We start from the raw sequence: 15,684 nt of genomic DNA on the forward strand, positions 1-15,684 counted from the left end.
GGTTTAACCCACTGCGCCACCGGGGGCTACAAATGCTAATCCAGGTGGTCAGTTGAAACATTCCCACCTAGCTCCAGCAGACAAGAGTCCTTTGTCCCACCCCGGTCATTCCACAGATATATAAACCCTTTTTCCTAGTCCCAACAGACCTCACTATCTCTGTGGATGCTTGCCATAGATGCAGGTGAAACATCAGGAGAGAATGCCTCCAGACCATGGCCATATAGCCCGAAAAAAACCTACAACAACGCAATCAGGGACTGCTAATCACCTCTCAACAAAAGATTCCCCCAGGCACTAACAAGCCACACCAAAAAAACTGCCAGCCCATCAAATGCTAATTTTTTTTCTGTCGTGTCAGGAGTGATTGCAAGTCACTCCTGATGTGAGAGAATTGGCCATCTGCAAGGACGTTGCCCAGGGGATGCCTGGATGATTTTGATGTTTTTATCATCCTTGTGGGAGGCTTCTCTCATGTCCCCGCATGAGGAGCTGGAGCTGATAGAGGGAGCTCATCTGCTTCTCCCCGAATTCGAACCTGCAACCTGTCAGTCTTCAGTCCTGCCGGCACAGGGGTTTAACCCACTGCGCCACCGGGGGCTACAAATGCTAATCCAGGTGGTCAGTTGAAACATTCCCACCTAGCTCCAGCAGACAAGAGTCCTTTGTCCCACCCTGGTCCTTCCACAGATATATAAACCCTTTTTCCTAGTTCCAACAGACCTCACTACCTCTGAGGAAGCTTGCCATAGATGCAGGCGAAACGTCAGGAGAGAATGCCGCTAGACCATGGCCATATAGCCCGGAAAAACCTACAATAACCCAGTGATTCCGGCCATGAAAACCTTCGACATTTCAAATTCAACCTTCTTCTGTTTTACATAAATAATGGTGGTTGTGAGAGTGGTCCAGCATCTAAAGATTGCCCCAGGCACTGCCAGGTGGTCAGTTGAAACATTCCCACCTAGCTCCAACAGACAAGAGTCCTTTGTCCCACCCTGGTCATTCCACAGATATATAAACCCAATTTTCCTAGGTCCAACAGACCTCACTACCTCTGAGGATGCTTGCCATAGATGCAGGCGGAATGTCAGGAGAGAATGCCTCTAGAACATGGCCATATAGCCCGGAAAAAACTACAACAACCCAGTGATTCTGGCCATGAAAGCCTTCGACAATACATTTCAGCAAATGCTTCCTTCCTTCCTTAGGCGATCCCTCGTTGGACGAGTAAGATGGTCTTCCATGATGGGTTTCCTTGTGGGTTCGTAGGTGGCTGTGGAGCCCTCTTCTTGACCCGCATCTTCTCCCACAGTGAGGGCATTGGTTTCCAGGTGGAAGGTGGTCCTGGTCGGGGTTGGCTTGACGTGCTTTCCTCTTGGCATGTTTCTCTCTTTCACCCTCCACTCGTGCCTCCTCAAATTCTGCAGCACTGCTGGTCACAGCTGACCTCCAGCTGGAGCACTCAAGGGCCAGGGCTTCCAGTTCTCAGTGTCTATGCTTTGAGGCCATCTTTAAATGCTTAAGCAAATGCTTAATGCAGGCATGGGCCAACTTTGGCCCTCCCTACAGGTGTTTTGGACTCCAACTCCCACAATTTCTAACCGCCTACTGGCTGCCAGGAATTGTGTGAGTTGGAGTCCAAAACACCTGGGTGGAGGGCCAAAGTTGGCCCATGCCTGGCTTGGTGTGAAGACCATTTCCTTCCAAGGACACCGTCCCCCTTTTCTCTCTCCCAGCTCCCGAGCTTTCCCTTTTTGGAACGATGTCCAAGCCCTTCTTTAAACAAGCGGCGCAAAGGATGTTTGCCAACGCAATCAAGTCTCCACAGCAACCACGCTATCAGCCACTTACCTGCAACTCAATGGAGGCCGAGGTCAAGGAGCTGTTCATTTCGCTGAAGCTGTCCAGAGCGGTCGAGTGGACTTGCAGGCTGCTTTGCAGAGATCCCTGTTGAGCCCCGGATGCCTAGGAAAGGAGAGAGAAGGAGAGTCCCAGCACTTCCAGCTTTCGTTTTGTGCATCTTATGGAAATAGGTTTTCATATGTCTACTCTACGGTGTGTTTTGAAAGGATTATACGTTTTGATTATGTGTTTTAGCACTGTTGTATCCCGCCTCGGGTCATAAGGAGAGGAGGGAAAGAAATAATAATAATAATAATAATAATTATTATTATTATTATTATTATTATTATTATTATTATCATTATTATTTTTCACCGCAGGGCCAGCCAGCATTGGTCTTGCTTTCAAGGTACATATTTATATATTGTCGAAGGCTTTCATGGCCAGAAATCACTGGGTTGTTTTCGGGCTATCTGGCCATGTTCTAGAGGCATTCTCTCCTGACGTTTCGCCTGCATCTATGGCAAGCATCCTCAGAGATTGTGAGGTCTGTTGGAACTAGGAAAATGGGTTTATATATCTGTGGAATGACCAGGGTGGGACAAAGGACTCTTGTCTGCTGGAGCTAGGTGTGAATGTTTCAACTGACCACCTTGATTAGTATTTAATGGCCTGACAGTGCCTGGAGCAATCTTTTGTTGAATCATAGAATCATAGAATCAAAGAGTTGGAAGAGACCTCCTGGGCCATCATCCAGTCCAACCCCATTCTGCCAAGAAGCAGGAATATTGCATTCAAATCACCCCTGACAGATGGCCATCCAGCCTCTGCTTAAAAGCTTCCAAAGAAGGAGCCTCCACCACACTCCCTCTGGGACAGAGAGTTCCACTGCTGAACAGCTCTCACAGTCAGGAAGTTCTTCCTCATGTTCAGATGGAATCTCCTCTCTTGTAGTTTGAAGCCATTGTTCCACCGCGTCCTAGTCTCCAAGGAAGCAGAAAGGAAGCTTGCTCCCTCCTCCCTGTGGCTTCCTCTCACATATTTATACAGGTGATTAGAGAGGTGATTAGATGTCCTAGTTGTAGGTTTTTTCGGGTTATATGGCCATGTTCTAGAGGCATTCTCTCCTGACGTTTCGCCTGCATCTATGGCAAGCATCCCCAGAGGTAGCGAGCTCTGTTGGAGCCAGGAAAAAGGGTTTATATATCTGTGGAATGACCAGGGTGGGACAAAGGACTCTTGTCTGCTGGAGCTAGGTGTGAATGTTTCAACTGACCACCTTGATTAGCATTTGATGGCCTGACATTGCCTGGAGCAATCTTTTGTTGAGAGGTGATTAGATGTCCTAGTTGTAGGTTTTTTTCGGGCTATATGGCCATGGTCTAGAGGCATTCTCTCCTGTCGTTTCGCCTGCATCTATGGCAAGCATCCTCAGAGGTAGTGAGGTCTGTTGGAACTGGGAAAATGGGTTTATATATCTGTGGAAGGACCAGGGTGGGACAAAGGACTCTTGTCTGCTGGAGCTAGGGGTGAATGTTTCAAGTGACCACCTTGATTAGCATTTGATAGCCTATCAGTATTAAAAAAAACTCTAACATTAAAACAGCAGAGGGAAAACAATCAAGGACATCTCATCACCTCTCAACAAAAGATTGCTCCAGGCACTGCCAGGCCATCAAATTCTAATCAAGGTGGTCAGTTGAAACATTCACCCCTAGCTCTAGTGAGGTCTGTTGGAACTAGGAAAATGGGTTTATATATCTGTGGAATAATGTCCAGTGGGGGCAAAGGACTCTTGTCTGCTGGAGCTAGGTGGGAATGTTTCAGCTGACCACCTGGCAGTGCCTGGAGCAATCTTTCATTGAGAGGTGATTAGATGCTGGACCACTCTCACAACCACCATGCCAGACTACACAGAGAAGCCCTTGAAATCCACAAGAAGCATGTGGAATATTTCAACAAAAAGGAGGAGACCATGAAAATGAACAAAATCTGGCTACCAGTATTAAAAAAATCCAAAATTAGAACAGCACAACAACAGAGAGGAAACAAACAAGGACATCTAATCACCTCTCAACAAAAGATTGCCCCAGGCACTGTCAAGCCATTATATGCTAATCAAGGTGGTCTGTTGAAACATTCCCACCTAACTCCAACTGACAAGAGTCCTTTGTCCCACACTGGACATTATTCCACAGATATATAAACCCTTTTTCCTAGTTCCAACAGACCTCACGACCTCTGAGGATGCTTGCCATAGATGCAGGCGAAACGTCAGGAAAGAATGCCTCTAGAACATGGCCATACAGCCCGAAAAAACCTACAACAACCCAGTGATTCCGGCCATGAAAGCCTTCAACCATACAAGATGGTCAGTTGAGACATTCCCCCCTAGTTCCAGCAGACAAGAGTCCTTTGTCCCACCCTGGTCATTCCACAGATATATAAACCCATTTTCCTAGTTCCAACAGACCTCTCTACCTCTGAGGATGCTTGCCATAGATGCAGGCGAAACATCAGGAGAGAATGCCTCTAGAGCATGGCCATATAGCCCGAAAAAACCTACAACAACCCAGTGATTCCGGCCATGAAAGCCTTCGACAAAGGAAAAGGTATCATTTTAAAACCTTTCGTCGTGTCCGACTGCTGCTGTTTTCCTCAGACAACCAACCCCTCGTCCAAACTGCAAGGGCACTTCCTGCGCCAGCAACGCCGGCCTTAAGACGGTTCCCAGTGCTGCCTCGTGAAAGAGTTTCCATGGAGAAGACTTCCAAAGCAGTGCAGAAAAGAGCAAGGGATGGAAACACCCAACCCGTTCTGCTAAAGACCTCGTGGAAAGCTCGTTGGACCAAAGGCACCAGACCAATGTCTATAGGACTCTGTAAATAACTGTTTATTTATTTATTGCAGCATTAAAACCACCCACGGACCAAAGTTCTCAGGGCGGGAATGGTCTCGGAAGCTGCCCTGCATCTGATGATGATAGAAATATTGATCTCAAATGCCTTGGGCTCCTCTTGGAGAACGCCTTCTAAGACTAGAGACGCCAGAAGATGACACTGCGCTGAGTTTGCAGCCAGAGATCTGCCAAAAGCACGAGAGGGAGGAAGGCGGACTGGGACGCAACGTGAGCAAAGTGCAAAGCAATCCAACGCCGGAAAAGAAAGCGAAAGACCAGCAGAACGTAAAAGGAAAAATGCAGCAGACTGGTCAGCATCTATGCTTAAGAATCACAACAAATGACAGTTGCTGAAAGCAGAGGTAACTCATCTGGAGTTTCGGGGTTTGGTGTCATCTGTACGCCGATGACATCCAACTCTGTTACTCCTTCCCACCTTCTTCTAAGGAGGCTGTTCAGGTCTTGAACCGGTGCTTGGCCGCTGTAACCGACTGGATGAGGGACAACAGATTGAAACTAAACCCAGACAAGACAGAGGTCCTCCTGGTCAGTCGTAAGGCCGAACAGGGCATAGGGTCACAGCCTGTGTTGGACAGGGTCACACTCCCCCTGAAGACGCAGGTTCGCAGCTTGGGAGGGATCCTGGACTCATCGCTGAGCCTGGAGCTCCAGGTCTCAGCGGTGGCCAGGGGAGAATTTGCACAGTTAAAGCTTGTGCGCCAGCTACGCCCGTACCTTGGGAAGTCAGACTTGGCCATGGTGGTCCACACTCTGGTTACATCCCGTATAGACTACTGCAACGCTCTCTACGTGGGGTTGCCTCTGAAGACTGCCTGGAAGCTTCAATCAGTCCAACGCTCGGCAGCCAGATTACTAACAGGAGTGGGGTACCGTCTGTTTCGCCAGTTCCACTGGCTGCCAATTAGCTTCCGTGCACAATTCAAAGTGCTAGTGTTGACCTATAAATCCCTAAACGACTCCGGCCCAGTTTACCTGTCCGAACGGATTCTCCCCTACGAACCATCAAGGTTGTTAAGATCTTCTGGAGGGGCTCTGCTCTCAGTCCCACCACCTTCGCAATCGCGTCTGGTGGGGACGAGGGACAGGGCCTTCTCAGTGGTGGCCCCTTGGCTCTGGGACTCTCTCCCGCTGGAGATTAGATCTGCCCCTTCCCTCTTGACTTTCAGAAAGGTTGTTAAGATCTTCTAGAGGGTCCTTCGCTCTCAGTCCCACCACCTTCGCAATCGCGTCTGGTGGGGATGAGGGACAGGGCCTTCTCGGTGATGGCCCCTCGGCTCTGGAACTCACTCCCGTTGGAGATTAGATCTGCCCCTTCCTTCCTGACTTTCAGAAAGCTGGTAAAATCTTGGCTTTGGAATTTAGCATTTGCAGAATGATGTTCGAGTCAATAACGGCTGACCACACCGGCGGATGGTGATGAATTTGTGATTTTATTCTGACGACCTGGCTTTTGTAATTGTATGATATTGTATGATATGTATTTTAATGTATTTTGTATTAATGTATTATGATGCTAGTATGTTTACTATATTTGTGTTGAATTTTCTGCTGTTAGCCGGCCTGAGTCCCTCTTCGGAGGTCGAGAAGACCGGGTTATAAAGGCTGTAAGAGACGTGGACTGTCTAAAGATGTCACATGCAACTCCTGGAACGATTCCATCAGCGCTGTCTCTGGAAAATCCTGCAAATCTCTTGGGAAGACAGGCGGGGAAACGTCAGCGTGCTGGAAGAAGCAAAGACCACCAGCATTGAAGTGATGGTCCTCCGCCACCAACTCCGCTGGACCGGCCACATTGTCCAAATGCCCGACCACCGTCTCCCAAAGCAGTTGCTCTTCTCCGAACTCAAGAACAGAAAACGGAATGTTGGTTGACAGGAAAAGAGATTGAAAGATGGGCTCAAAGCCAACCTTAAAAACTCCGGCATAGACACTGAGAACTGGGAAGCCCTGGTCTGTGAGTACTCCAGCTGGAGGTCAGCTGTGACCAGCAGTGCTGCAGAATTCAAAGAGGCACGAATGGAGGGTGAAAGGGAAAAGCGTGCCAAGAGGAAGGCGCATCAAGCCAACCCCGACCGGGACCGCCTTCCACCTGGAAACCAATGCCCTCACTGCGGGAGAAGATGCAGAGCAAGAATTGGACTCCACAGCCACATACGGACCCACAAGAATGTTGGAAGACAATCATCCTCAGAAAACGAGGGATCGCCTAAGTAAGTAAGTAAAAGCTCTAAATAAATGATAAATATATTGCAGAACTCGAGGCATAGTTATGTTGTTATGGATCTGGGTTAGAATCCCTGCATGATTTCCATTTAAGGAGGGGAAAATCTACCTTGGGAAGAGTAAAGGGATGACAATTTTGAGAGTAAAAGATAGTAAAGGTGTGCCGTCCACCCAAACGCTATAAAAAAATAAAACCGTGACGTGCTTTTCTCTATGTCTGAGCGAACTGCGGGTGTCTTTCTTGAGAAGCTTGAGATACTCAGCAACTGAGGCTATTACTGGTTTTAAACATCAAAAAAGTATATTAATTTATTCAAAGTCCTTGCAGACTTGGCACAGCTTATCAAAGTTGACTTTTCCTCAGAAGACAGAGAAGATCCTGGAATCTTTTCACCCTAACCCTAAGCTGTTATGGTTAGAAAAAAGCAGGTTTTTTTCCCCTATGTATAGCTTAAGGTTAGTTCTGGAGACAAAGCAGTGAAATCTCTCTCTCTATAACAGTGTTTCTCAACCTGGGGGTCAGGACCCCTGGAGGGGTCGTGAGGGGGTGTCAGGGGGGTCACCAAACACCACCAGAAAACACAGTATTTTCTGTTGGCTATGGAGGTTCTATGTGGGAAGTTTGGCCCAATTCAATCATTGATAGGGTTCAGAATGCTCTTTGATTGTAGGTGAACTATAAATCCCAGCAACGACAACTCCCAAATGTCAAGGTCTATTTCCCCCCAAACTCCACCAGCGTTTACATTAGGGCATATTGAGAATTCATGCCAAGTTTGGTCCAGGTCCATCATTGTTTGAGTTCACAGTGCTCTCTTGGTGAACTACAACTCCCAAAACTCAAGGTCAATGCCCACCAAACCCTTTCAGTATTTTCCGTTGGTCATGGGAGTTTTGTGTGCTCATTGGTGGAGTTCAAAATGCTCTTTGATTGTTCTCAGGGGAAAGGAATGTTACTGAGACTGATAATGAGAGTGAATTCCCACATGGCCAGGTGGAGATGTTTTTGCCTTCTTTGCCTTCTTTGCCTTCTTTGCCTTCTTTGCCTTCTTTGCCTTCTTTGCCTTCTTTGCCTTCCCACGGTGATTCGGTCCAGCTGCAGGACCAAGATAAGGGGTTAGAGAGCCTTGAAGATAATGAATTAATGAGCAGGCAAGATAGTCTGCAATTAAGGGTCCGGAGAAGCTCTCGCTTGGCCAGCAAGCGAGAAGTGTGCCAAGGGTCATCGCAATGAGTTCATGTCTGCACAGGGTATTTAGCTTTCTCGCTGACAAACAGGGCTTGTCAGTTCAACGTAGCTCTTTCCATGCAAACTTCTATGGATTAACCTTGGCTTTAAGCAGCACGCTTCTGGCTTCCTGAGTCTGGGATTTTGGGTCTTGTGTTCAACTGTTTTTCCGTGGAGTATTGTTTGACCATTGCTTAAAGGATTATGCTTCATGTTTTTGCATGCCCACCCCCCTCCAAACTCCCCACCTTGCCATACCCAGCACTTTTAATTTTTAATAATTACATTTGGCCCGGCCATTGTTTTTACTTGCGCCATTGGGTGTTGTTAATATTATTGCTTTGTTTTTCTTGAGTTATTGCATTGTTGTTGTTGCTGTTGTTGTTTTATTGTTGTATTTGGGCTCGGCCTCTTGTAAGCCGCACCGAGTCCTTCGGGAGATGGTAGCGGGGTACGAATTAAGGATTATTATTATTATTATTATTATTATTATTAGCCTTTGGATCTTGGAAACTGTGTCTTTGCATTTAAGCCTTACGGAATTTTTGTATTCTCAATAAAATACAAAATCTACAGCTTTGTATTGTTGAAGGCTTTCATGGCTGGAATCACTAGGTTCTTGTGGGTTTTTTCGGGCTATAGAGCCATGTTCTAGAGGCATTTCTCCTGACGTTTCGCCTGCATCTATGGCAAGCATCCTCAGAGGTAGTAAGGTCTGTTGGAATTAGGACAATGGGTTTATATATATCTGTGGAATGGCTGGGGTGGGGCAAGGAGCTCTTCCCTGCTGCAGTTAGGTGTGAATGTCTAGCTGATCACCTTCATTAGCATTTGAAGGCCTGCCTGAGCCTGGGAAAATCTGTTGCTGGGAGGTGTTAATCTGTGCCTGGTTTTTTCCTCTCTGTTGTTTAGCTGTTATAATTTTAGAGTTTTTTAATACTGGTAGCCAGATTTTGTTCATTTTCATGGTCTCTTCCTTTCTGTTGAAATTGTCCACATGCTTGTGGATTTCAGTGGCTTCTCTGTGTAGTCTGACATGGTGGTTGTTGGTGTGGTCCAGCATTTCTGTGTTCTCAAATAATATGCTGTGTTCAGGCTGGTTCATCAGGTGCTCTGCTATGGCTGACTTCTCTGGTTGAAGTAGTCTGCCATGCCTTTCATGTTCCTTGATGCGTGTCTGGGCAATGCTGCGTTTGGTGGTCCCTATGTAGACTTGTCCACCGCTGCATGGTACACGGTAGACTCCTGCAGAGGTGAGTGGATCCCTCTTGTCCTTTGCTGAACGGAGCATTGGTTGGATTTTCTTGGTGGGTCTGTAGGTGGGTTGTATATTGCGTTTCCTCATCAGTTTCCCTATGCGGTCAGTGGTTCCCTTGATGTATGGCAGGAACCCTTTCCCTCTGGGTGGATCTTCATCTTGACTCTCGTGGCTTGTTCTTGGTCTTGCAGCTCTTCTGAGGTCTGAGGTGGAGTCTCCATTGGCCTGGAGAGCCCAGTTGAGGTGGTTCAGTTCATCTTGGAGGAGGTGGGCTTCGCAGATTCTTCTTGCACGGTCTGCCAAGGCTTTCATGGGGCTTCTTTTTGGACTTGGGTGATGGTGGGAGTTTCTATGTAGATATCTACCTGTGTGTGTGGGTTTTCTGTAGACGGTGTGACCCAATTGTTGATCTGGTTTGCGGATGACTAGGACATCTAGAAAAGGCAGTCTTCCTTCATTTTCTTTTTCCATGGTGAACTGGATGTTTGGGTGGATGCTGTTAAGATGGTCCAGGAACCTGTTGAGTTCTTCTTCTCCATGGCTCCAAATGGTGAAGGTGTCATCCACATCTCTGAACCATATGCTTGGGTGGATGCTGTTGAGATGGTCCAGGAACCTGTTGAGTTCTTCTTCTCCATGGCTCCAAATGGTGAAGGTGTCATCCACATCTCTGAACCATATGCTTGGGTGGATGCTGTTAAGATGGTCCAGGAACCTGTTGAGTTCTTCTTCTCCATGGCTCCAAATGGTGAAGGTGTCATCCACATCTCTGAACCATATGCTTGGGTGGATGCTGTTGAGATGGTCCAGGAACCTGTTGAGTTCTTCTTCTCCATGGCTCCAAATGGTGAAGGTGTCACCCTCATCTCTGAACCATATGTTTGGGTGGATGCTGTTGAGATGGTCCAGGAACCTGTTGAGTTCTTCTTCTCCATGGCTCCAAATGGTGAAAGTGTCATCCACATCTCTGAACCATATGTTTGGGTGGATGCTGTTGAGATGGTCCAGGAACCTGTTGAGTTCTTCTTCTCCATGGCTCCAAATGGTGAAGGTGTCATCCACATCTCTGAACCATATCTACAGCTTTGGTGCGGTGGTGTTTGGGAGCAAGGTGAAAACTACCCTGAGTTGCAACACACTTAAACAAATAAAAATCAGGAATCACAACAAATAAAATCAGAAACCAAACAGACACAGCCATACGAATCATCGCAATTAACAGACATGCTAACAACAAATAAAGATCCCTTTGTAGATATGAGGCCCATGTGCCAGAGGCTGGTCTCCATAAATATACACTATATTTGTGAGTTGTTCCATCCATTGTTTCCTAATGATGTACCAGAAGTAGGTCACACAGGCAGGAGGGTGTTGCTGGCGGGAAATGCTTCGGAGGCATGCGTGGGGTGCCGGATACAGGGCAAAGCAGCCCGGACAGGCTTGAAGGGCCAAAGAAAGGAGGAGAGGAGCCCCAAAACAGAGAGAGTCACAGGGCAGGAACCAGCCATCCATTTTAATAATAATAATAATAATAATAATAATAATAATAATAATATAATTTAATATATAATAATATAATATACAATAATATAATATAATAATATTATAATATAATATACAACAATATAATATAATAATATAATATAGTTGTTGTTTGTTTTATCACACCAACAGTCAACAACAGAGGGAGAGAGAAGCTTCAGAAGTTCCCCCTGTCCCGTTTGGAGGTTTTTTTAGCATATTGCGCAATCGCGTCCGCCATTAACGAATCGATTCGTAATTTTACGAAATTTCGTATATTTCAAAATTTTTAAAAGGAAAAAAGTGGGTGCTAGAAACAATATCATACGAAAGCTGACTGGCACAACCTGGGGATCAGTGAAGACATCTGCCCTTGCGCTGTGGTACTCTGCTGCTGAGTATGCATGCCCAGTGTGGAACACATCTCACCACGCTCAAACAGTGGATGTGGCTCTGAATGAGACATGCCGCATTATCACGGGGTGTCTGCTCCCTACACCACTGGAGAAACTACACTGCTTAGCCGGTATTGCACCACCTGACATCCGCCAATAGTGAAAGGACCAAGGCAGAGACATCTCCAGCTCACCCCCTGTTTGGGTGTCAACCAGCACGTCAACGACTTACATCAAGAAATAGCTTTCTAAGATCTACAGAGACACTCGCTGGAACACCTCAGCAAGCGAGAGTCCAAAAGTGGCAGGCTCAAACCCAGAACTGATACCAAATGGGAGACTCCCCCCTGGGCACACAGAAGACGGGGTGACTTGGAAGGCGCTGAACAGACTGCGCTCAGGCACCACGAGATGCAGAGCCAACCTCAAGAAATGGGGCCACAAAGAGGAATTCACGACATGCGAGTGCGGAGAGGAGCAAACCACTGACCACCTGCTGCAATGCACCCTGAGCCCTGCCACATGATGCACAAGGGAGGAGCTCCTTGCGGCAACACCAGAGGCACTCCAAGGGGCCAGATACTGGTCAAAGGACATTTAATCCACTACCAAACTTGCAAATTTTGTGTTTTGTCTGTCTGTTTGTTTGTTTGTTTTGTTCTGTTAGAAATGTAATACAATGGTCTGGTTGCCCCTGACACGATAAATCAAAATCCTTTTCCAAAGCATACTTACTGCCAGTTCGTTCGTAAGCTCTTGGATCTTGCGTTTCATGTCATCGTACTCGCCGTACATTTTCTTCCTTACTTTTTCCAGAGTCAATCTTACCTGAAAGAAAAACTACAATATTGAATATTGCTCTGCAGATTAAAATTTTTCATGGCACAAATACATTCTGTGAAAAGCTAAATCATTTACTCCGGAATTGATCTCACCCTGTAACTAGAACAATAAGAAAGGGATAAAACAATTCCTTCATGCTGTGCGAAAGGGAAGTAATGGAGGGACAGGCATAGGCACAAGTCTATCTACCCAGTTGACCAAAATCTTACTATTCACACAAGAAATAGTGTGTAGCCATGCAACTCACATCTCTTATATATTGCATCTCTTCTCTCAGCTGATGAGGCGACCACCCATAAACCACCATTTCTTTGTTGTGGTTGTCGTCGGACCTGCGCACCACGCCATACACCACGCCGTGAAGGACGTTTCCAGAAGACAAGCCATTGGGGACATGGCGGAGCTGCTGAGTAAGAATGACAGCGCATGTTATCAACAGAAGGCAAGGTAAAGGTACTGTTCGAGACCCTAAATTGGGTCTTCTTAGGTCCATATCACGGGAGCACGTAAGGAAGGAGACAGTCCCAAAAAAAGATCAAAACACAAGGTTTATTTTAGTTTCTTCATGAAGAAGACGGACAGCCTGGCAGCATACGCAGATGCTACCCTTCCAGTGACTGCCGTGCCTCCCTTGGCTTTTCTACACTGTTATATACCCTCAAATAAACAAGAACATTTTTTTGGTCATGGAAAGTACTCTCTTTTTAGCCCCTCTCCCTTGACCTTTTGATGGAAATTACCTTCTTGTACCTGCAGACTCTGCGTTTAACCACAACCTTTGGCTTAACCACAACACAACTACTTCCTATGTGAGTTTGAATTTTGTATGACATCTACATGTCACATCTTGGTATCAATAGGAGATCTACAGGGCTAAATCAATCCGTAAACACTCTGTAGTACTCCATACAGAGTTTCAACTTATAAAAGGAAGTACTGAAAGGGTGCAAATGCTAAACAAGGGGCTTTGAATGAAATTAACAGCAAAAGAGAAATATACCCTTTCTCTGTTGAAAAAGAGCAACACGGAAGAAAATGTTTTTAAGAAACAAGATGTGACATGTAGACGTCATACAAAGTTCAAACTCACATAGGAAGTAGTTGCTGTGGAACGCCCTTCCTATAGATATCAGATCGGCCCCTTCCCTATTGGCATTTTGGAGGAAAGTGAAGACCTGGCTGATCGAACAAGCATTCGATTAAGCAGTGTAATGAATATAAGAACACGGATTATGGATGATGAGATTGGATTCTGATTTTACTGATGAGACACTAATGATTGTTATATTGATGTTTAATTGTTGATGATGCTATTGTTTTAACTGTCCCATAATCGTTTTATGATGTTTTGCATTGAATTTTGCTGTTGTTAACTGCTTTGAGTCGCCTGAGGGCTGAGAAAAGCGGTATATAAATGAAGTAAATAAATAAATTGTGTTGTGGTTAAGACAAAGGTTGTGGTTAAGCGCAGAGTCTACAGGCACAAGAAAGTACTTTCCATCAAAAGGTCAAGGGAGAGGGGCTAGAAAGAGACCTCACGACCTCTGAGGATGCTTGCCATAGATGCAGGTGAAATGTCAGGAGAGAATGCCTCTAGACTATGGCCATATAGTCCGAAAAAACCTACAACAACCCAGTGATTCCGGCCATGAAAGCCTTGACTTTACTTTGTTGGAAGATGTCAGGTAGGTCTAGGACGAGAGGTGATGTCCCTTTGAAACAGCAGTAACAACAACGTATCACTCATCTGCCTGTGAGTCTTTCTTCAGTCCTGGTCACAACTGATTTCTGTGCACGAAGGAATGCTTTGCAACTCTCTTTTAATACACCGCATAAAATGGCAAATGAAGAATGACAGCTTCTGTCGTAATCCATACCTACAGGCAGGTTGTTACCTAACTGAATTCTGACATGTCACACCAAATCCATCATTGCGTTCAGGGCAAGAGGAAGCCAACCAGCTGGGTGTGAATTGGGTGCGGAGTCAGAATGAAAAGAAAGCTCTTCATTTCCTGGGTTAAATATTTCCTTGGTCGGTTTGGTATTGACCCCTCCCCGTACGATCTTTCACACTTAAAGAACAATCGGTCTTCAACCTCATGGTGCAAAGGAACCTTTCCAAAGGATCTGGACAACCACATCCTTCGATCATGATTTGGTACTATCGACTTCCACAAAACGCGACGACAAAGTTCACAAAGAAGCCAAAACCCCGGATTTTTCAAGGACTGGCAGACTGCCATTGATAAAGTCAACAAATGCTTGGGAGCAAACTTTTATTGAGTGGAGTGGGATTTACTTCCGAGGAGTGACCTACATCGAGGTGTGCCACAAAGGGCTTGCAGACCCACTGGTCCTCTCTCTAATCCTTTAAGAGGAAGCTCCGCTGGCCCTGATACGGATCCCTGGGGAAACTCCATTGTTGACTTCCTTCCACTCCGACCGCAGCCTATGGATTCCTGCAAAGCCCGGCTTCCTGTTTTTAACCAGTTGCCAATGCTGTTCTTAGGAACAGGGAGTGTGTGGGGGCGGGGGGGGGGGGGGGGAGAGCCTTCCAGGAAGATAATAAATACATAAACCTATATAAATAAAAATATAATGTTCATTTGTGGGATTAACCTAACTCCAAAACCACTGGATGAATTATTATTATTATTATTATTATTATTATTATTATTATTATTACAACTTTATTTGTACCCCGCTCGCATCTCCCGAAGGACTCGATGTGGCTTACATAGGCCAAGGCCTCAAAACTAGGGCTGGGCGGTTTCGTTCGTTAATTTCGTAATTCGTTATTAATTCGTATTTAAATTAGCTTACGATCCGATATTGAGCCAAGCAGGAATAGTGTGAGGAGTAAATTAGATTCGAAACAATTTTTTCAATTTATTTCGTTATTGTTTCGTTATTATTTCGAAATTATTTCGTAATTATTTCGTAATTATTTTCGCATGTCTGGTGCAAGTTTTATAGTTGTTGTTTGTTTTATCACACCAACAGTCAACAACAGAGGGAGAGGGAAGCTTCAGAAGTTCCCCCTCTCCCATTTGGAGGTTTTTTTAGCATATTGCGCAATCGCGTCCGCCATTAATGAATCGATTCGAAATTAACGAAATTTCGTAAATAATGAAACTTTGAAATCTCAAAATTTCGGAAGTATTTAGAATTTGGAAACGCTAGCGCCCCCTGGAAACGAATCGAGTTTAGAAGCAATTTTTTCCGTGGTTACCCGGCCCTACTCAAAACACAATACAACATACAATACCTAAAGCAAATTAAAAACAGTTAAGCAATATGAACAACAAACAATAAAGAATACATCAAAACACTATAAAATTGAGACCAAATTTGGACGCAAGACACCTCTCAGGCCAACGAGTGACCATCACTCATAAAAACACTGAAAAACACAACAGGAGGGACTTAAAAAGCAAAAAAAAAGAATATA

At 45.6% G+C, this 15,684-nt stretch overlaps 1 protein-coding gene across 1 annotated transcript in view; it reads right to left on the bottom strand.

Moving 5' to 3' along the window:
* MYZAP (myocardial zonula adherens protein) overlaps nt 1-15,684 on the bottom strand; it is a 94,408-nt gene that overhangs the window by 62,845 nt on the left and 15,879 nt on the right. Inside the window, exons 3-5 of the mRNA XM_060755956.2 lie at nt 12,481-12,639; nt 12,126-12,218; nt 1,855-1,968 (exon numbers count right to left, since the gene is read on the bottom strand). Coding sequence (XP_060611939.2) covers nt 1,855-1,968; nt 12,126-12,218; nt 12,481-12,639 — 366 coding nt within the window. The remainder of the gene's footprint in view (nt 1-1,854; nt 1,969-12,125; nt 12,219-12,480; nt 12,640-15,684) is intronic.

This window comes from Anolis sagrei, chromosome 9, assembly GCF_037176765.1.
Source record: "Anolis sagrei isolate rAnoSag1 chromosome 9, rAnoSag1.mat, whole genome shotgun sequence".
NCBI lineage: Eukaryota > Metazoa > Chordata > Lepidosauria > Squamata > Dactyloidae > Anolis > Anolis sagrei.